At 44.4% G+C, this 20743-nt stretch overlaps 1 protein-coding gene across 3 annotated transcripts; it reads left to right on the forward strand.

Moving 5' to 3' along the window:
• The first annotated feature begins 4791 nt into the window (after positions 1–4791).
• On the forward strand, positions 4792–20419 carry LOC110500950 (putative transcription factor Ovo-like 1). Of its 3 annotated transcripts, none has more exons than XM_036958311.1 (7): positions 4792–5379; positions 13248–13504; positions 14790–14948; positions 15530–15674; positions 17574–18593; positions 18943–19141; positions 19341–20419. In XM_036958311.1, exons 1-5 carry the CDS (start codon positions 5280–5282, stop codon positions 17903–17905), a joined length of 993 nt encoding a protein of 330 aa, XP_036814206.1. In that variant the 5' UTR covers positions 4792–5279; the 3' UTR covers positions 17906–18593; positions 18943–19141; positions 19341–20419. The 3 variants fall into 3 exon arrangements, with proteins under 3 accessions (XP_036814206.1, XP_036814207.1, XP_036814208.1); XM_036958312.1 differs by having other exon boundaries at positions 19391–20419; XM_036958313.1 differs by lacking the exon at positions 19341–20419 and having other exon boundaries at positions 18943–19042; positions 19093–19298.
• Positions 20420–20743: the final 324 nt, after the last annotated feature.

A 20743-nucleotide genomic window follows, 5' to 3' on the forward strand; every position in this document is an offset into this window, starting at 1 on the left:
TGTAAATTAAAATATACACTACTGTTCAAAAGTTTGGGGTCACTTAGAAATCTCCTTGTTTTCCATGAAAACATACATGAAATGAGTTGTAAATTGAATAGGAAATATAGTCAAGACGTTGACAAGGTTATAAATAATGATTTTTAATTGAAATAATAATTGTGTCCTTCAAACTTTGCTTTCGTCAAATAATCCTCCATTTGCAGCCGACCTTTGGCATTCTAGTTGTCAATGTGTTGAGGTAATCTGAAGAGATTTCACCAAATGCTTCCTGAAGCACCTCCCACAAATTGGATTGGTTTGATGGGTACTTCTTACGTACCATACGGTCAAGCTACTCCCACAACAGCTCAATAGGGTTGAGATCCGGTGACTGTGCTGGCCACTCCATACTAGACAGAATACCAGCTGACTGCTTCTTCTCTAAATAGTTATTGCATAGTTTGGAGCTGTGCTTTGGGTCATTGTCCTGTTGTGGGAGGAAATCCACAGGGTATGGCATGGCGTTGCAAAATGGAGTGATAGCCTTCCTTCTTCAATATCCCTTTAACCCTGTACAAATCTCCCATTTTACCACCACCAAAGCACCCCCAGACCATCACCCCCAGACCATCACCCCCAGACCATCACCCCCAGACCATCACATTGCCTCCACCATGCTTGACAGATGGCGTCAAGCACTCCTCCAGCATCTTTTCATTTTTTCTGCGTCTCACGAATGTTCTTCTTTGTGATCCGAACACCTCAAACTTAGACTTTTTATTGTCCAGTCTGAAATATGGCTTTTTCTTTGCAACTCTGCCTAGAAGGCCAGCATCCCGGAGTCGCCTCTTCACTGTTGACGTTGAGACTGGTGTTTTGAGGGTACTATTTAATGAAGCTGCCAGTTGAGAACTTGTGAGGCGTCTGTTTCTCAAACTAGACACTCTAATGTACTTGTCCTCTTGCTCAGTTGTGCACCGGGGCCTCCCACTCTACTTTCTATTGTGGTTAGAGACAGTTTGCGCTGTTCTGTGAAGGGAGTAGTACACAGTGTTGTATGAGATCTTCAGTTTCTTGGAAATTTCTGGAATAGCCTTCATTTCTCAGAACAAGAATAGACTGACAAGTTTCAGAAGAAACGTATTTTTTTGTGGCCATTTTGAGCCTGTAATCGAACTGACAAATGCTGATGCTCCAGATACTCAACTAGTCTAAAGAAGGACAGTTGTATTGCTTCTTTAATCAGAACAACAGTTTTCAGCTGTGCTAACATAATTGCAAAAGGGTTTTCTAATGATCAATTAGCCTTTTAAAATTATCAACTTGGATTAGCTAACACAACATGCCATTGGAACACAGGAGTGATGGTTGTTGATAATTTGTCTCTGTACACCTATGTATATAGTTGTCACGCCCGTAGAGATCTTTTTATTCTCTATGTTTGGTTGGTCAGGGTGTGACTCGGGTGGGAAACTCTATGTTCTTTGTTTCTATGTTTTGGCCGGGTATGGTTCTCAATCAGGGACAGCTGTCTATCGTTGTCTCTGATTGGGAATCATACTTAGGCAGCCTTTTTTCCTTTTGTATTTGTGGGTAGTTGTCTTTGTTAGTGGCATTATAGCCTAAGTAAGCGTCACGGTTGTGTCCTTGTTCTTTGTTTTGTTGGTGACATTTATAAATAAAATGTACGCTCACCACGCAGCACCTTGGTCCGGTCATTTTCAAGACGACGTTCGTGACAGATATTCCCATTAAACAAATCTGCCATTTCCAACATTAACAATGTCTACACTGTATTTCTGATCAATTTGATGTCATTTTAATGGACAAAAATGTTTGCTTTTCTTTTCAAAAACAAGGACATTTCTAAGTGATCCCAAACTTTTGAAAGGTAGTGTATAAAGAGTTAAGATTAAGATATGATTATACCTTTATTTCAACAAGGAACACAGACTTGAGTCCAAGGTCTCTTTTACAGCTGGGCCCTGCTTATATATGTTTGCATATACACCATATCACACAAGTGAGTACACCCCTCACATGTTTGTAAATATTTGAGTATATCTTTTCACGTGACAACACTGAAGAAATGACACTTTGCTACAATGTAAAGTAGTGAGTTTACAGCTTGTATAACAGTGTTGATTTGCTGTCCCCTGAAAATAACTCAACACACAGCCATTAATGTCTAAACCGCTGGCAACAAAAGTGAGTACACCCCTAAGTGAAAATGTCCAGATGTTTATATATACAGTTTAGGTACAATGATTAAAAAACTACATATAAGTGCGCAATGATGAGTAGCATCCAGCGATGTAAGTGTTGATGCCGTAGCATGCATGTAGATAATATCCCCATAATCTATAACAGACATAAAAGTAGCTTGCACAATGTTTTCTATTTGTAGAGGACAAGCATGTCCTGTTTCTATAGAGGAAGCCTAGCTTGATTTTTAGCCGTTTACAAAGTTCGTCAACATGCATTTTAAAAGGCTGTTAATCATCCAATCATATCCCTAAGTATTTATATGCAGAGACCTGGTTAATTCGAGAACCATCTAAGCTCGTAAGTGCAAGTGTATTTTCAACCAACTTTTTAAACCTATTAAAAATCATAAAATGTGTTTTCTTTGCATTTAAGATACGAGAGAGAGAAGGTACGGATGGACGGAGAGAGAGAAGGTACAGATGGACGGAGACAGAGAAGGTACTGATGGACGGAGAGAGAAGGTACTGATGGACGGAGAGAGAGAAGGTACTGATGGACGGAGAGAGAGAAGGTACTGATGGACGGAGAGAGAAGGTACGGATGGACGGAGACAGAGAAGGTACTGATGGACGGAGACAGAGAAGGTACGGATGGATGGAGACAGAGAAGGTACAGATGGACGGAGACAGAGAAGGTACTGATGGACGGAGAGAGAAGGTACTGATGGACGGAGAGAGAGAAGGTACTGATGGACGGAGAGAGAGAAGGTACTGATGGACGGAGAGAGAGAAGGTACGGATGGACGGAGACAGAGAAGGTACTGATGGACGGAGAGAGAGAAGGTACGGATGGACGGAGAGAGAGAAGGTACTGATGAACGGAGAGAGAGAAGGTACGGATGGACGGAGAGAGAGAAGGTACTGATGGACGGAGAGAGAGAAGGTACGGATGGACGGAGAGAGAGAAGGTACTGATGGACGGAGAGAGAGAAGGTACGGATGGACGGAGAGAGAGAAGGTACTGATGGACGGAGAGAGAGAAGGTACGGATGGACGGAGAGAGAGAAGGTACGGATGGACAGAGAGAGAGAAGGTACGGATGGACGGAGAGAGAGAAGGTACTGATGGACGGAGAGAGAGAAGGTACTGATGGACGGAGAGAGAGAAGGTACGGATGGACGGAGAGAGAGAAGGTACGGATGGACAGAGAGAGAGAAGGTACGGATGGACGGAGAGAGAGAAGGTACTGATGGACGGAGAGAGAGAAGGTACGGATGGACGGAGAGAGAAGGTACGGATGGACGGAGAGAGAGAAGGTACTGATGGACGGAGAGAGAGAAGGTCCTGATGGACGGAGAGAGAGAAGGTACGGATGGACGAAGAGAGAGAGAAGGTACGGGTGGACGAAGAGAGAGAAGGAGAAGAGTAACAAGTATGGATGCAGGGAGAGAGAGGAGGAGGAGAGTAACAGGTAAGGATGGAGGGAGAGAGAGAGAGAAGGAAGGAGGAGAGAAGCAAGAGAGAGGGGGATGAGGGAGGCAGAAACCACTCCAACAGCCCAGGCAGCATACCGTTCATTCTATATCTCCACACACCCTCTTTCTCTTCCTTCTCTCACTGTCTCTCCCTCCCTCTGTTATTCCCTCTCTATGCCTCCCCCACTCTACCTCCTCCCATACTGAAACTATAGCTATTGTTTAATTATCAATGAAGAAATTACAAACAAACATTATTTTCGTTCTTTAAATCGCCCCTTTCCTGTTATATTTTGCTCTCTCTCTCTGTTTTGGTTTCAGGTGTTTCAGAACGGTGAAGGGCTAGAGGTGTCTTGTAGGGGCTTGAGTGGTCGGGGGTGGGGGTAGAGGGTGACTTGGGGGGGGGGAACAAATCACAGAGACAAGGGGATAATGGTTAACAGTGGGGGTCTGTAAACACACAGTAGGAGGGGGGGGGGGGCAGGACAACACACACATTTGAGGGCGATTAATGGTCTTTCCTATATACCTGACAGAGATTACAGAGATCTTTCAAACATGCAGGCCTATAATCTTGTCCTCCTGAGGGTAAGGTGTAGGGTACATGTATTATGATAATCAAATGATATGGAAGTTTCCATTGTAGTTTCAACGCCCACTATTTATGTTGGTAAGAGCATGCCAATGTGCAGCCTCTGTTGGCTGTGGCATTCTGTGCTTGAGATATATATTTTTTTATTTTATCTTTATTTAACTTGGCAAGTCAGTTAAGAACAAATTCTTATTTTCAACGACGGCCTAGGAACAGTGGCAGAACGACAGATTTGTACCTTGTCAGCTTGGGGGATTTGAACTTGTGTTACCGGGTGCATCACTACGCCAAAAACTCTTCCCCCTAACTAACTATTTATCTCATGTCGTTCTCTATCGTTCTCTAACCTACCTATCCCCTCCATTTTCCAATATATTTTCTACCCCTTCTTCTCCTAGTCACCGTGAAGCTGAATGGAGAAAGAGGGAGTGAGTAAAAAAAGAAGAAACCGGTCGAACAGGTAGTAAGTAGCCTAACCCAGGTTTGGTTTGTCACCGTTATGTCTGTGGCGCATGCGCGCTGGTACCTGTGCTTCCTGAATAAAGGAAAGGACTAGCCTACCTGTGTCGTGCATGGACCAACCTCTGAATTCACCGTGTTGCGTGGCGCTGAATCGGAATATCAGCAGTCTTACCTGACAAACTCCCGTTACTTTAAGTCGAGGAATTGAACGTAACCTTGGAAGTACGGGGACACCTGAACAAGATAACTCACCTGTAGCGACGTCATTGCTGTTTTTGTGGAGTGTGTGGGCTTGGGGAGAAAAAGAACGGACACGCACAGAGAAGAAAAACGGGATAGAAGACAAACTGCGGAGCTACAAAGTTTGTTGTAGAGGTGGAGAACAGAAAGGAGGGAGGACTGCGGGAAGAAAGAGAAGGGAACGATCCTTCCCGTTTTTTTTTTTCTTTCACGAGGGGAAGGTATATTTTTGAAGTACTCTTTTCACCAGTTTACCTGGAGCGTATTGATTCTACAGAAACTTGACCGAAGAGGACAGTTTAACCGTAAAAAAAAACGACCATGCCGCGAGCCTTCCTGGTAAAGAAGGCGAGATACTCGCCCTATAAGCGGAACTGGAGCGAATTGCCAGACGACGAGCGCGGGGACGTATATATACCAGGTGAGAGAGCTCGAGGATGGTGTTCCGTTAATGAACCATTTTGTTTCGGTGGAGCACGGCCAGCAGCACAGAATAAAATAACGGGAAATCAGCGTTCCATGACATGATTAAATAATTGTTAGGCTATAATTCATGATACATTGAAACGTTTTTTTTTGTGTTAAACTCACAATCTTAAACTGTTACAATTATGTATCCAAAAGAGTAGGCTACATTCTGTAGCAGTAGGCTATCGGGTAGGGAAGTTTTGGCAACTTTTTTTTTTTTACAATGTCATTGTAGGCCATATTCCAGGATAAATCATAGGCTAAGAGAACTTTTAACAACTTTCTTTGTGATTTTATGTAACTTCTTTCTGTCTTACGGTAGGCTAATGTGTTTCAGTGTTGACACATTGCCTTGCAATGGGGCAAGGCCCAATTTATAGCGTGTCATTGTTCCGATTTTGAGCCACAAAGATAACCACGACACCGTTACACCTCCTTCGGTCCGACCTTCAGACCCGAGTAGTTTCCTTGTTGGCGAAGGTGTGAATACGGTTGCAACACTGCCCCAATCTACCTCACCCATACATACGGCCTGTCATATCTTGACTGTGCCTTGGTTGACCTATAGGCAGCCTAATCCCTTTCATAAAACAAGTGGATCTTGATTTGCAATAATAGATTACCAATGTAGTCCTACTGTGTAGACTAGAACTGTTTGCCATGCAGTCTAAAATTAATTTTATTTATTTAGTCATAGTCTGCACAGTAGCCGAATCTTTGCCACTGTTTTTTGAGGAAGGTTTAACCTCCAATTCAGCCCTTTGATGCTGTTTTGTGACAAACCAGTCACATCGATTGCATTTCCTCCATGCAAAATTCTACGTACTTTTAATTGTATGTCTCTCTTTCGCGATCTTGAGAACAATCGCCATTGTGCCGCTGGGGTGTTTAATTGTTAGGGGCTGTGGTATCAGATAACTGAACCTAACGGGTTACTCCGCCACTCCCTGCCCCTACCTCCCCCCCGTGTGTGTGTGTGAGAGAGAGAGAGAGACCCCCTTCCTCCACCACCGGTAACTTTTAATCATTACCCTTTACGTCCTTTAAAGGTCTGTTGGTGCTGAAACTGACCGTTAGATTAGAATTCACTTCCTGAACTAAGGTTTTTTTTTTAAACATTAAACACGGTTTGAATAACAAACAAAACAAACCTCTCAGTAAGTTGTGTTTGATGATGTGCATTATTTGATTAGTATAACACGTTTTTATGAAACCATTTTAAAATCGAGGGCTATTTACCTCCAAAGATTTTAACTTTAGGTTATTGCGTGAAGCGCCAAAACAACAGCAGTCGTTCAGGTGACAACACTAGTAGCCTAGTTATTACCCAGCTATGTGAAGTTGCCTGCCCCACCGCCTCGACTTGTCACTCCAACTACAGCTGTGATCACTGTCCAAACAATGCTTCCATGGCGTTTATCACCGTTACCCGTTTAGCATAGGTTAGGATACACATTTCTCTCCAATAATTCTGAGCAAGATAATTATATAAGTATAGAGTAGACAAACTATGAAACGTCTTTGCTTAGTAGCTATTGTTTTATTTTAGCTTTGTAGCTTCGATGAATAAAGAGAACAGGAAATATTTTTTCCAAGTTGAGAAAAAGACCCGGTGCATAACAGTGCCTGTGCAAACTTGGGTAGAATAATTATTCCTTGAGTGCGCGGGAAGCTTGTGTGTGTGCGCGTCCCCGCGCTCTGGTTAATGTTTAGGCCAGTAGATGCTGGGTGAAGTAACGGACTACAGCTAGGCTACTACCTTCGTCTCCCTACACACGGTCATACACCCTTAGCAAACACAGCACACTACAGCATTACGGTCCGATCTACTGTTGACTCTCTCTCTGTCTGTCTCTCTACAGGCGAGGTTCTAAACTATTTTTAATTTATATAATTATATTAGTTCTAAAAAACTGTTCGTTTCAGACTGTTAGATAGCATACCATCGTTTTTCAAAGACGATTGATTGAACCAAGTTTTCGAATATCATCAGTATCATATCTGAACAGTCATTGTTCGCCTGGAGTCGTGCGGTGCTGGTGTAGAAGGGAGGGGTGAGCAAACAGCTCGAGATTAACTCACCAACATGTCTAATCGGGTGAGTGTGTGTGTGTGTGTTATCATTTAAAGTAAAAAATGGCTTCAGTTGAGCCATTAAAAAAACGGGTACTTTAAACGCAACTTCATCCTATTCCTATATGACGACCGGGAAGGATACCGTTATGACCCACACAAAACAATGGCTCTCGCTCTCATAAATTTGCATGCTGATTTGCGAGTTATCCGATTGTCTCCTGACCTGTTATAGAATCAACAGATTCATTGTGTGCTATACGGAGTGGCGCAGCTGTCTAAGGCGTTGCATCTCAGTGCAAGAGGCACTACAGTCCTGGTTCGAATCCAGGCTGTACCACATCCGACCATGATTGGGAGTCCCAGTGTTGCTTTCTTCTTAACTGATTTGCCGAGTTAAATATTTTTTTGTGGTAAAAAATGTAAATCTACTGATTTTACAAGACACACACACACTTACTTAAACAATTACTGGCTCTAGGTGTTTGTAATGCAGTCAAATTGGAACGTTGCTGATCAAATATCATTAATAGTAACTAAGGATGTGCAAGACCATTCCATACTTATCGATAAATGTTTAGTTTGTTACAGATTTATTTTATTTTTTTCATTTAGGTTTTGAGGTTGGACTTTTAGCACGTAGGGCACACCGATTGGTGTCGCCTCGTTAGTTTATGTTAGCTTGTCCATCTCGTTAGTCCAAAGATGTTTCACCTGTGCTGGCCCAGGTGATATTTAAGAGTGGCTGGCCCACTGCATAAGTTGTCTTGAGAGTTAATGCCAGGGGTGTAAAGTACTTAAGTAAAAATACTTTGAAGTACTACTTAAGTAGTTTTTTGGGGGGTATCTGTACTTTATTATTTATATTTTTTGACAACTTTTACTTCACTACAACATTCCTAAAGAAAATAATGTACTTTTTACCCCATACATTTCCCCCTGACACTCTGACACTCAAATGTAGTCGTTGAATGCTTAGCAGGACAGGAAAATGGTCCAATTCACACACTTATCAAGAGAACATCCCTACTGCCTCTCAACTGGCGGACCCACTAAACACAAATGCTTCATTTGTAAATGATGTCTGAGTGTTGGAGTGTTGGAGTGTACCCCTGGGTATCTGTAAATGATGTCTGAGTGTTGTAGTGTGCCCCTGGGTATCTGTAAATGATGTCTGAGTGTTGGAGTGTTGGAGTGTGCCCCTGGGTATCTGTAAATTATGTCTGAGTGTTGGAGTGTTGGAGTGTGCCCCTGGGTATCTGTAAATGATGTCTGAGTGTTGGAGTGTTGGAGTGTGCCCCTGGGTATCTGTAAATGATGTCTGAGTGTTGGAGTGTTGGAGTGTGCCCCTGGGTATCTGTAAATGATGTCTGAGTGTTGGAGTGTGCCCCTGGGTATCTGTACATGATGTCTGAGTGTTGGAGTGTTGGAGTGTGCCCCTGGGTATCTGTAAATGATGTCTGAGTGTTGGAGTGTTGGAGTGTGCCCCTGGGTATCTGTAAATGATGTCTGAGTGTTGGAGTGTGCCCCTGGGTATCTGTACATGATGTCTGAGTGTTGGAGTGTTGGAGTGTTGGAGTGTGCCCCTGGGTATCTGTACATGATGTCTGAGTGTTGGAGTGTGCCCCTGGGTATCTGTAAATGATGTCTGAGTGTTGGAGTGTGCCCCTGGGTATCTGTACATGATGTCTGAGTGTTGGAGTGTGCCCCTGGGTATCTGTACATGATGTCTGAGTGTTGGAGTGTGCCCCTGGGTATCTGTACATGATGTCTGAGTGTTGGAGTGTTGGAGTGTGCCCCTGGGTATCTGTAAATGATGTCTGAGTGTTGGAGTGTGCCCCTGGGTATCTGTAAATGATGTCTGAGTGTTGTAGTGTTGGAGTGTGCCCCTGGGTATCTGTAAATGATGTCTGAGTGTTGGAGTGTTGGAGTGTGCCCCTGGGTATCTGTAAATGATGTCTGAGTGTTGGAGTGTTGGAGTGTGCCCCTGGGTATCTGTAAATGATGTCTGAGTGTTGGAGTGTGCCCCTGGGTATCTGTACATGATGTCTGAGTGTTGGAGTGTGCCCCTGGGTATCTGTAAATGATGTCTGAGTGTTGGAGTGTGCCCCTGGGTATCTGTAAATGATGTCTGAGTGTTGGAGTGTGCCCCTGGGTATCTGTAAATGATGTCTGAGTGTTGGAGTGTGCCCCTGGGTATCTGTACATGATGTCTGAGTGTTGGAGTGTGCCCCTGGGTATCTGTAAATTATGTCTGAGTGTTGGAGTGTGCCCTGGGTATCTGTACATGATGTCTGAGTGTTGGAGTGTGCCCCTGGGTATCTGTAAATGATGTCTGAGTGTTGGAGTGTGCCCCTGGGTATCTGTAAATGATGTCTGAGTGTTGGAGTGTGCCCCTGGGTATCTGTAAATGATGTCTGAGTGTTGGAGTGTGCCCCTGGGTATCTGTAAATGATGTCTGAGTGTTGGAGTGTGCCCCTGGGTATCTGTAAATGATGTCTGAGTGTTGGAGTGTGCCCCTGGGTATCTGTAAATGATGTCTGAGTGTTGTAGTGTTGGAGTGTGCCCCTGGGTATCTGTAAATGATGTCTGAGTGTTGGAGTGTGCCCCTGGGTATCTGTAAATGATGTCTGAGTGTTGTAGTGTTGGAGTGTGCCCCTGGGTATCTGTAAATGATGTCTGAGTGTTGGAGTGTTGGAGTGTGCCCCTGGGTATCTGTACATGATGTCTGAGTGTTGGAGTGTTGGAGTGTGCCCCTGGGTATCTGTAAATGATGTCTGAGTGTTGGAGTGTTGGAGTGTGCCCCTGGGTATCTGTACATGATGTCTGAGTGTTGGAGTGTGCCCCTGGGTATCTGTACATGATGTCTGAGTGTTGGAGTGTGCCCCTGGGTATCTGTACATGATGTCTGAGTGTTGGAGTGTGCCCCTGGGTATCTGTAAATGATGTCTGAGTGTTGGAGTGTGCCCCTGGGTATCTGTAGACACATAAAAATGGCATTGTGTCGTATGGTTTGCTTAATATAAGCAATTTGAAATAATTTTTTTACTTTTACGTATATTTTTGCAGTTACATTTACCTTTGATACTTAAGTATATTTAAAACCAAATACTTTTAGACTTTTACTCAAGTAGTATTTTACTGGGTGACTTGTACTTGAGTCATTTTCTATTAAGTTATCTTTTAGTCAAGTATGACAATTGGGTACTTTTTCCACCACTGGTTAAAGCATTTAGTTGTCTCTCCCTATTTTATTTTCTAGACAAACAATCCTTTATCTGATCTTCTCTGTTTCTGTTTTGCTCCACTTTTTGGTTTGCTTCCTGTCTTTAAGTTTGGTGTGGGTTTTTTTTATTTTTGTTTTCGTCTTCAGGGTAAATTTAGTGGGCGGTGGTGGGTGTCTTTCAGGTTCCAGTTGTTGTTGCTAGGCAACTTCCAGTGGACACCCCCCCATGAGTGTCTTTCAAGAACCCCTCCTAAAACCCCAGCTGTTTAGTTTTGGTTGTTGTCAGTGACGTTGTTAGTTCTCCCTTCCGTTTGAGCAACATTGTTTGGTTTTCTAGCTTGGGAACGTAAACAGTTTGAACCGATTCGGTTTGATTAGAGAACAAATCAATCCGATTCGGTTGGATGTGATATGATTTGATGCACTAACATTTGCTGTACAAACACATTCATTTTCCATTCTAAATTCAAATCTGCTGTTGATGGATCTGTCTGAGTTGTGCGGTGTGTGTGTGTGTGTGTGTGTGTGAATTTACTATGTAGGCACCTGAGCAGACATAAGGGAGAATTAGCCATCTACCACCCACTACCACTATCAGTGGGGCAGCAGGGGGTGGCAGGGTAGCCTAGTGGTTAGAGCCTTGGACTAGCAAGGTTGCAAGTTCAAATCCCAGAGCTGACAAGGTACAAATCTGTCGTTCTGCCCCTGAACAGGCAGTTAACCCACTGTTCCTAGGCCGTCATTGAAAATAAGAATTTGTTCTTAACTGACTTGCCTAGTTAAATAAAAATAAATCAGTAATCAGTAATTTTTGCAGATTAAGAGTTTGAGCTAGTAATGTATAAATATTTATTGTTTAGAAATTAGCTATGACATAGCCAATTAATAGATAGCACAATTTTGGATTTCACCCTCATCTCACTATTCAAATGGTTGTGAACATTTTGGACGTTTTTACTGAGAGATTTTGTCCTCTGGCTTCGGCCATATTTTATTTTACCTTTATTTAACCTTTATTTCACTTTACCTTTATTTAACCTTTATTTAACCTTTATTTAACCTTTATTTCACCTTTATTTAACTAGGCAAGTCAGTTAAGAACACATTCTTATTTTCTTATTTTCAATGACGGTCTAGGAACAGTGGGTTAACTGGTCTAGGAACAGTGGGTTAACTGGTCTAGGAACAGTGGGTTAACTGGTCTAGGAACAGTGGGTTAACTGGTCTAGGAACAGTGGGTTAACTGGTCTAGGAACAGTGGGTTAACTGGTCTAGGAACAGTGGGTTAACTGGTCTAGGAACAGTGGGTTAACTGGTCTAGGAACAGTGGGTTAACTGGTCTAGGAACAGTGGGTTAACTGGTCTAGGAACAGTGGGGTTAACTGGTCTAGGAACAGTGGGTTAGCTGCCTGTTCAGGGGCAGAACGACAGATTTGTACCTTGTCAGCTCGGGGATTTGAACTTGCAACCTTCCGGTTACTAGTCCACCTCCTCGTTATACAGGACACAGTTGATTGTTTCATGTCTAAAAATAACCATAAACACTGATTTGTTAAAAGCAAAACAACCAAAACTATTGCTGATGGTGAACAATCTAAATAAAATCTATTGTAACCTCTGTTAAGGTTTTAGGAGGTGTAGACAAATGAGTTTATCTCTGCTAGCTTGGTAAAACACAATTTTTAAACATCCCATTGATAATAATTACCTAGCAAATGACATCGGTTGTCACTCAACTAATAAAGCCTAATATCACGTGTTTCCATTTTAGTATTTTGAATGCTGAAGGAGATCAGGAACAGGTCGTCTACTTCTCACTGGTCAGCATGCGAAGCTGAGCTCAGTGCTCAGTTTGACAAAGGCTACTGATATTACCTGGAGTTGTTCAGCATATAACATGACTTATAGATCTCATGTCTGTCAACGCAGTTGAATCAGTTGTCACAAAAGATGAGAGGTATTTTCGGAGATGGGAGTTTGAATCTGGTTATTTTCCCTGACCGATGCGTGCTATAGGATCAGTTTTTTTTTGGGGGGGGGGGGGGGGGTAACGAGGACCGATGCACTTGCATCTAAAGCATTTGAATCGGTGACCGATGGGCATCGGTGAATCTTTACAATTTCTCTGTGTTTCTAATAGAGATTGTATGTAACCGATTGAATAGGATAAGTAACCTTTGCTACTAACACGAGTGCACACAGAGCAGTGAGGCACATATACTGTGTGTGTGTGTGTGTGTGTGTGTGTGTGTAAGGAGCGTAATAGCAACCAACCTGTGTCTCTGGACTGGCTGGTCAGACTGGTCCAACGGTAACTAGACTGTGTGTGTGGCATGGGCCTTCTCTGTCATACTTTAAACAGACAATTAGACACCACCCACGCTCTTATCTTCAACTTTCTCTCTCTGTCCTTCTAGTGTGCGTGACTGTGCCATAATGAATCCAATTCTTAAGTTATATATTTTATTTATATATATATATATATTCTTATATCGTATCCTTTCTCTCTCTGTCCATTTTAGTGTCTGTCTTCCCCGTGCCCTTATTGGAGGAAACTGAAGCCAGTCCAGCAGAGACCGCCCCCCGTCTCGCCACGACAACGCACTACGAATACACCAAATACACACACTCGGTGCGCAGCGTGATGACCCCTACAGCGGAGATGCCCTCGTGCACGGTGCTGGGTCAACCCCAGAGCCCTGGTCGGGAGTTAGAGGTCACGGGGTTAGAGGTGAAGAGGAGGGCACAGAGCAGCACCTATGTCCGCTCCAAAATCAAGGTGAGTGACTGAGGCATTTTGAGAATAATGGGGGGGGGGGGGGGGGGGGGGGTCTTTTTTAAAATGTATTTTTAGTTATGTAATCGTGTTTGGTTTTCTGAGAATATAAGACCCCAATTATCGCCGGTGACCAACTTTTTTTATTCTCTCTCTCACCACATCCTTCTCAATCCCTCTTCTATCCCATTCTCTCCATCTCTCTCTTCCATCCCATTCTCCTTCTCAATCCCTCTTCTATCCCATCTTCTCCATCTCTCTCTCTTTATCCCATCCTTCTCAATCCCTCTTCTATCCCATCTTCTCCATCTCTCTCTTTATCCCATCCTTCTCAATCCCTCTTCCATCCCATCTTCTCCATCTCTCTCTCTCACCACATCCTTCTCAATCCCTCTTCTATCCCATCTTCTCCATCTCTCTCTCACCCCATCCTACTCAATCCCTCTTCTATCCCATCTTCTCCATCTCTCTCTCACCCCATCCTTCTCAATCCCTCTTCTATCCCATCTTCTCCATCTCTCTCTCTTTATCCCATCCTTCTCAATCCCTCTTCCATCCCATTCTCTCCATCTCTCTCGTTATCCCATCTTCTCCATCTCTCTCTCTTTCTACCCATTCTCTCCATCTCTCGTTATCCCATTCTCTCCATCTCTCGTTATCCCATTCTCTCCATCTCTCTCTTCTATCCCATTCTCTCCATCTCTCTCTTTATCCCATTCTCTCCATCTCTCTCTTCCATCCCATTCTCCTTCTCAATCCCTCTTCTATCCCATTCTCTTCATCTCTCTCTTTATCCCATTCTCTCCATCTCTCTCTTTATCCCATTCTCTCCATCTCTCTCTTTATCCCATTCTCTCCATCTCTTTCTCTTTATCCCATTCTCTCCATCTCTCTCTCTTTATCCCATTCTCTCCCTCTCTCTCTTTATCCCATTCTCTCCCTCTCTCTCTTTATCCCATTCTCTCCCTCTCTCTCGTTATCCCATTCTCTCCCTCTCTCTCTTCTATCCCATTCTCTCCATCTCTCTCTTTATCCCATTCTCTCCATCTCTCTCTTCCATCCCATTCTCCTTCTCAATCCCTCTTCTATCCCATTCTCTCCATCTCTCTCTTTATCCCATTCTCTCCATCTCTCTCTTTATCCCATTCTCTCCATCTCTCTCTTTATCCCATTCTCTCCATCTCTCTCTCTTTATCCCATTCTCTCCATCTCTCTCTCTTTATCCCATTCTCTCCATCTCTCTCCCTTTATCCCATTCTCTCTCTCTTTATCTCTGTCTCTTCTATAGGTGACTACAGGTGAGCTACCCAGTCAGATTCCAATACCTCCCCAGCCTTCCATCCCCGAAATCACCACCACACCTGTTTCCTTGACGACGTCCCCTACTGCCCTGGTCTCCACAGTAACGAAGTCAGGGACAGGTGCTCAGGCGTCGTTTGTGTGCAAGGTATGTCACGACCCTCTCTCCCTTCTAACCCATTCTGTCCATCCCTGTCTCAATCCTCCTCTCCCTTCTAACCTATTCTGTCCATCCCTGTCTCAATCCTCCTCTCCCTTCTAAGCCATTCTCTCCATCCTGTCATAATCCCCCTCTCCCTTCTAACCCATTCTCTCCATCTTTCTATCAGCTATGCCAGAAGAGCTTTCACCCTCTCTTTACTCATCTCTAATCATCCATCTTTCTCTTCCTCTGTAACCATCTCTTATCTTCCTCCATCTCTAATCCATCTATCTATTCCTCTGTAGCCCATCTCTCTCTCCATGTCTTCCTCCCTAGCCCATCTCTTTCTCCTCTTCCTCCCAAACCCATCTCTTCCTCCCTAACCCATCTCTCTCTCCTCTTCCTCCCTAACCCATCTCTCTCTCCTCTTCCTCCCTAACCCATCTCTCTCTCCTCTTCCTCCCAAACCCATCTCTCTCTCCTCTTCCTCCCTAACCCACCTCTCTCTCCTCTTCCTCCCTAACCCACCTCTCTCTCCTCTTCCTCCCTAACCCGTCTCTCTCTCCTGTTCCTGTGTAACCCATCAGATGTGTCAGAAGGTGTTCCAGTACCAGAGGATGTTGAACCGACACCTGAAGTGTCACAGTGATACTAAGAGACACCTGTGTAACCACTGTGGTAAAGGATTTAACGACACCTTCGACCTGAAGAGACACGTCAGAACACACACAGGTAGGTCACACACACACACACATACACACACATACACACACAGGTAGGACACACACACACACACACACACACACACACACACACACACAGGTAGGACACACACAGGTAGGTCACACATACAGGAGCACGGACAGAAAGCCGAACAGACTCACCAATACACCACACCAACCAGTAACCACTCCACCCTACCTACCTTTCACTCCACCCACCAACCACCCCACTCCCCCTCTCTCCACCTAGTGCTACTCCATCTCCTCTCATTCCCGCTTCTCTCCCTCCATCTCTAACCCTTCTCTCCCTCCATCTCGAACCCTTCTCTCTCTCCATCTCTAACCCTTCTCTCTCTCCATCTCTAACCCTTCTCCCCCTCCATCTCTAACCCTTCTCCCTCTCCATCTCTAACCCTTCTCCCTCTCCATCTCTAACCCTTCTCTCTCTCCATCTCTAACCCTTCTCTCCCTCCATCTCTAACCCTTCTCCCTCTCCATCTCTAACCCTTCTCTCTCTCCATCTCTAACCCTTCTCTCTCTCCATCTCTAACCCTTCTCTCTCTCCATCTCTAACCCTTCTCTCTCTCCATCTCTAACCCTTCTCTCCCTCCATCTCGAACCCTTCTCTCTCTCCATCTCTAACCCTTCTCTCTCTCCATCTCTAACCCTTCTCTCTCTCCATCTCTAACCCTTCTCCCCCTCCATCTCTAACCCTTCTCCCCCTCCATCTCTAACCCTTCTCTCTCTCCATCTCCAACCCTTCTCCCCCCCATCTCTAACCCTTCTCTTTCTCCATCTCTAACCCTTCTCTTTCTCCATCTCTAACCCTTCTCTCCCTCCATCTCTAACCCTTCTCTCCCTCATCTCTAACCCTTCTCCCCCTCCATCTCTAACCCTTCTCTCTCTCCATCTCTAACCCTTCTCCCCCTCCATCTCTAACCCTTCTCTCTCTCCATCTCCAACCCTTCTCTCCCTCCATCTCTAACCCTTCTCTTTCTCCATCTCTAACCCTTCTCTCTCTCCATCTCTAACCCTTCTCTTTCTCCATCTCTAACCCTTCTCTTTCTCCATCTCTAACCCTTCTCCCCCTCCATCTCGAACCCTTCTCTCCCTCCATCTCTAACCCTTCTCCCTCTCCATCTCTAACCCTTCTCCCCCTCCATCTCCAACCCTTCTCTCTCTCTATCTCTAACCCTTCTCCCCCTCCATCTCGAACCCTTCTCCCCCTCTATCTCTAACCCTTCTCCCTCTCCATCTCTAACCCTTCTCCCTCTCCATCTCTAACCCTTCTCCCTCTCCATCTCTAACCCTTCTCTCTCTCCATCTCTAACCCTTCTCTCTCTCCATCTCTAACCCTTCTCCCTCTCCATCTCTAACCCTTCTCTCCCTCCATCTCTAACCCTTCTCCCTCTCCATCTCTAACCCTTCTCTCCCTCCATCTCTAACCCTTCTCCCTCTCCATCTCTAACCCTTCTCTCCCTCCATCTCTAACCCTTCTCTCCCTCCATCTCCAACCCTTCTCTCCCTCCATCTCTAACCCTTCTCTCCCTCCAACTCTAACCCTTCTCTCTCTCCATCTCTAACCCTTCTCTCCCTCCAACTCTAACCCTTCTCTCCCTCCATCTCTAACCCTTCTCTCCCTCCATCTCCAACCCTTCTCTCCCTCCATCTCTAACCCTTCTCCCTCTCCATCTCTAACCCTTCTCTCCCTCCATCTCTAACCCTTCTCTCCCTCCATCTCTAACCCTTCTCTCCCTCCATCTCTAACCCTTCTCTCCCTCCATCTCCAACCCTTCTCTCCCTCCATCTCTAACCCTTCTCCCTCTCCATCTCTAACCCTTCTCTCTCTCCATCTCTAACCCTTCTCTCCCTCCAACTCTAACCCTTCTCTCCCTCCATCTCTCTCTAGGAGTGCGTCCCTACAAGTGCTCTCTGTGTGACAAGGCCTTCACCCAGCGCTGCTCTCTAGAGTCTCACATGAAGAAGATCCACGGTGTGACCCTGCAGTACGCCTATAAAGAGAGACGCAACAAACTCTACGTCTGCGAGGAGTGTGGCCACACCGCCCCTTCCCAGGATACACTGCTCAAACACTACCACGCCCTCCATCCCAACTCCGCCTTCCTGAGGGGGAAGGGGCTGAAAGGGGGGAGAGGGGCAGAGGGGGAGGAGTCGATGCCTGGGTCGCCGCTTTCGAATGATCAGGATAGTGATGATACTACAGGGTCTGGGGTGCAGTAGAAAGAAGGGGCTGAAGGAGAGGGGAAGGGCAGGAACACAACGGTTGTCTTGGTCGAAACTGTCGTCGGGTAAATCTGAAACGTTAAGGGAACGTCCATTTTAAATATGAGACCTGTTGAGATTAGGATTGAGATTATGCCCAGTTTGAGATTATTCTGGCTTTCACCTGGAACTCTCCAACCGATGTAGATTATCTGTACAAAAAAAACACACAAAAAAACACAACTCTATATATTCAGTAAAGGGATTAATATATTTAAATATGTACTTTGCTATGAATTTATACAGTGTGTTTTAATGCTATTATGCATTTGATTGATGAAAATAACCAATGTTTGTTTTGGGGTTTACACTCCTGAAAGTTCCAAATGGTGGTTTATAGGAAATCTTTTGCACAACTACGGTACACTGTAGTACTACTGTAACATGTTGTATCTACTGCAATACCAAGGTTGGCCTCAATTCCTTTTCAATTACAGTCAATAACTGTACAATTGAAATGGAATTGACCCCTAACCCTTGTCTTATACAACTGTAACGACTGTTGATAGAAAGAGATTGTGAAACAAAGTGCTGGTCATGTTTACATTCATATCCAATAGGACTTGGAAAGGATCCAACTTCTACAGAAGAGATTACTACTTGCATACTGGAAAAGCACAGTGAGATTATTCTAGCCTGGTCCCAGGTCTGTTTGTGCTATATAGCCATCTCCCCTCCACTATAGCCTGGTCCCAGGTCTGTTTGTGTTGTATAGCCATCTCCCCTCCACTATAGCCTGGTCCCAGGTCTGTTTGTGCTGTATAGCCATCTCCCCTCCACTATAGCCTGGTCCCAGGTCTGTTTGTGCTATATAGCCATCTCCCCTCCACTATAGCCTGGTCCCAGATCTGTTTGTGCTATATAGCCAAACCACTCCACTATAGCCTGGTCCCAGGTCTGTTTGTGTTGCATAGCCATCTCCCCTCCACTATAGCCTGGTCCCAGGTCTGTTTGTGTTGTATAGCCATCTCCCCTCCACTATAGCCTGGTCCCAGGTCTGTTTGTCCTATATAGCCATCTCCCCTCCACTATAGCCTGGTCCCAGGTCTGTTTGTGCCGTATAGCCATCTCCCCTCCACTATAGCCTGGTCCCAGGTCTGTTTGTGCCGTATAGCCATCTCCCCTCCACTATAGCTTGGTCCCAGATCTGTTTGTGCTATATAGCCAAACCATTCCACTATAGCCTGGTCCCAGGTCTGTTTGCCCTATATAGCCATCTCCCCTCCACTATAGCCTGGTCCCAGGTCTGTTTGTGCTATATGGCCATCTCCACTCCACTATAGCCTGGTCCCAGGTCTGTTTGTGCTGTATAGCCATCTCCCCTCCACTATAGCCTGGTCCCAGATCTGTTTGTGCTATATAGCCAAACCATTCCACTATAGCCTGGTCCCAGGTCTGTTTGTGTTGCATAGCCATCTCCCCTCCACTATAGCCTGGTCCCAGGTCTGTTTGTCCTATATAGCCATCTCCCCTCCACTATAGCCTGGTCCCAGGTCTGTTTGTGCTATATAGCCATCTCCACTCCACTATAGCCTGGTCCCAGATCTGTTTGTGCTATACAGCCATCTCCTGTGGTGTTTGACAAGACTAAATCCATAGAATTGGCCTAGACAATACACAGATCTGGTACCAGGCCTAAGATTGTATAGGATTTACATACTGATTCTCAGGTTAGAATACACTCCACTATATAATGCTGTTGGTTTTGATATGTTTTCTTTTAGTGGGGTTAATGTATAGAAACATTTATTATCCTTTTCATATCAATGTGTTTGAACTTGTTCTGGTTGTTTTCATATATTTTTTTTCCTATAAAAGTGTTTTTTGTTATTGTTTTTGAGTGTGATTTCGGGCACTTGATTCTTGGCCAGTGTATGTGTGTATACTGTATAAGTGCCTGACTACTCATAAGGGAAAGGCAACCAAAAGGGTACAGAATATATACACTGAAATATATATATAAAGAGGTTTTTCTATTTATGAACAGGTGTTTGAATGATTACTATATTAATGGGGTGAATGTTTTCTGTGAATATTTTTTTTTTTTTTTTTTTTACAATCATTCTAATGTGACTTGTATCAAATTGTATTTTATTATATGTATCAGAACTCGGAAACTCGGAAATTTCCAACTTGGAAACTCGTTGTAGAAAAATTAGGTCCAATTTTTGGTTCCACTAGGAAAGTATCATAATCAACCAATTGGAAGCGCTAATTAAAAAAAAAAAAAAAAAACGTATGCAAATTTGAACTCTTGAGGTTCTGATTTTCCGAGTTGTCTTGAATGCGGCATTTCAAAGACTTTCTTCCCTTGTTGCCAATTTGACTTGTTTAAGGTCTTGTTTTCCTGGTGTGTTTGATGGGTATGTTTGATGGGTGTGGTGGGTTGTGGATGCTGCTGTATATTCAGTGACTCTTACTTTGACAATCATGGTGAGGTTGGTTGTTGCTCAATATTAAATCTGTTTCCTGTAAAGTATCAGTCTTCTGCCTTGTGTGTGTGTGTGTGTGTTTGTGAGGGAGAGGTGATAGACAGAGGGGGGAGAGAGAAAGAGAGAGGGGAGCAAGAGTGGATGAGGGAGAGAGAGAGAGAGAGAGAAATATAGAGAGTAGGTGGGTGTAGACGTCTGTGAGACAGTAGATTCCTGTTGGTCGTTGTTGGGTCTTGTTGGTGGAATCCAACGGAATCTCTACTTATGCGTTCTGTTCCCGAGGGACGATTCTGAACGTTAACAGCACATGGGAGCCTGCTTTGCATAAGGGAAAACCGTTGCATAACGGTCTATTTATGGAAAT

This window comes from Oncorhynchus mykiss, chromosome 21, assembly GCF_013265735.2.
Source record: "Oncorhynchus mykiss isolate Arlee chromosome 21, USDA_OmykA_1.1, whole genome shotgun sequence".
Lineage (NCBI taxonomy): Eukaryota > Metazoa > Chordata > Actinopteri > Salmoniformes > Salmonidae > Oncorhynchus > Oncorhynchus mykiss.

Bases quoted from the DNA above. Each gene is read 5' to 3' on its own strand.
- LOC110500950 (XM_036958311.1), top strand. From the start codon at position 5,280: ATGCCGCGAGCCTTCCTGGTAAAGAAGGCGAGATACTCGCCCTATAAG. The intron at 5,380-13,247 runs GTGAGAGAGCTC...TGTCCATTTTAG, and splicing joins CGGGGACGTATATATACCAG to TGTCTGTCTTCCCCGTGCCC. The intron at 15,675-17,573 runs GTAGGTCACACA...ATCTCTCTCTAG, and splicing joins ACACGTCAGAACACACACAG to GAGTGCGTCCCTACAAGTGC.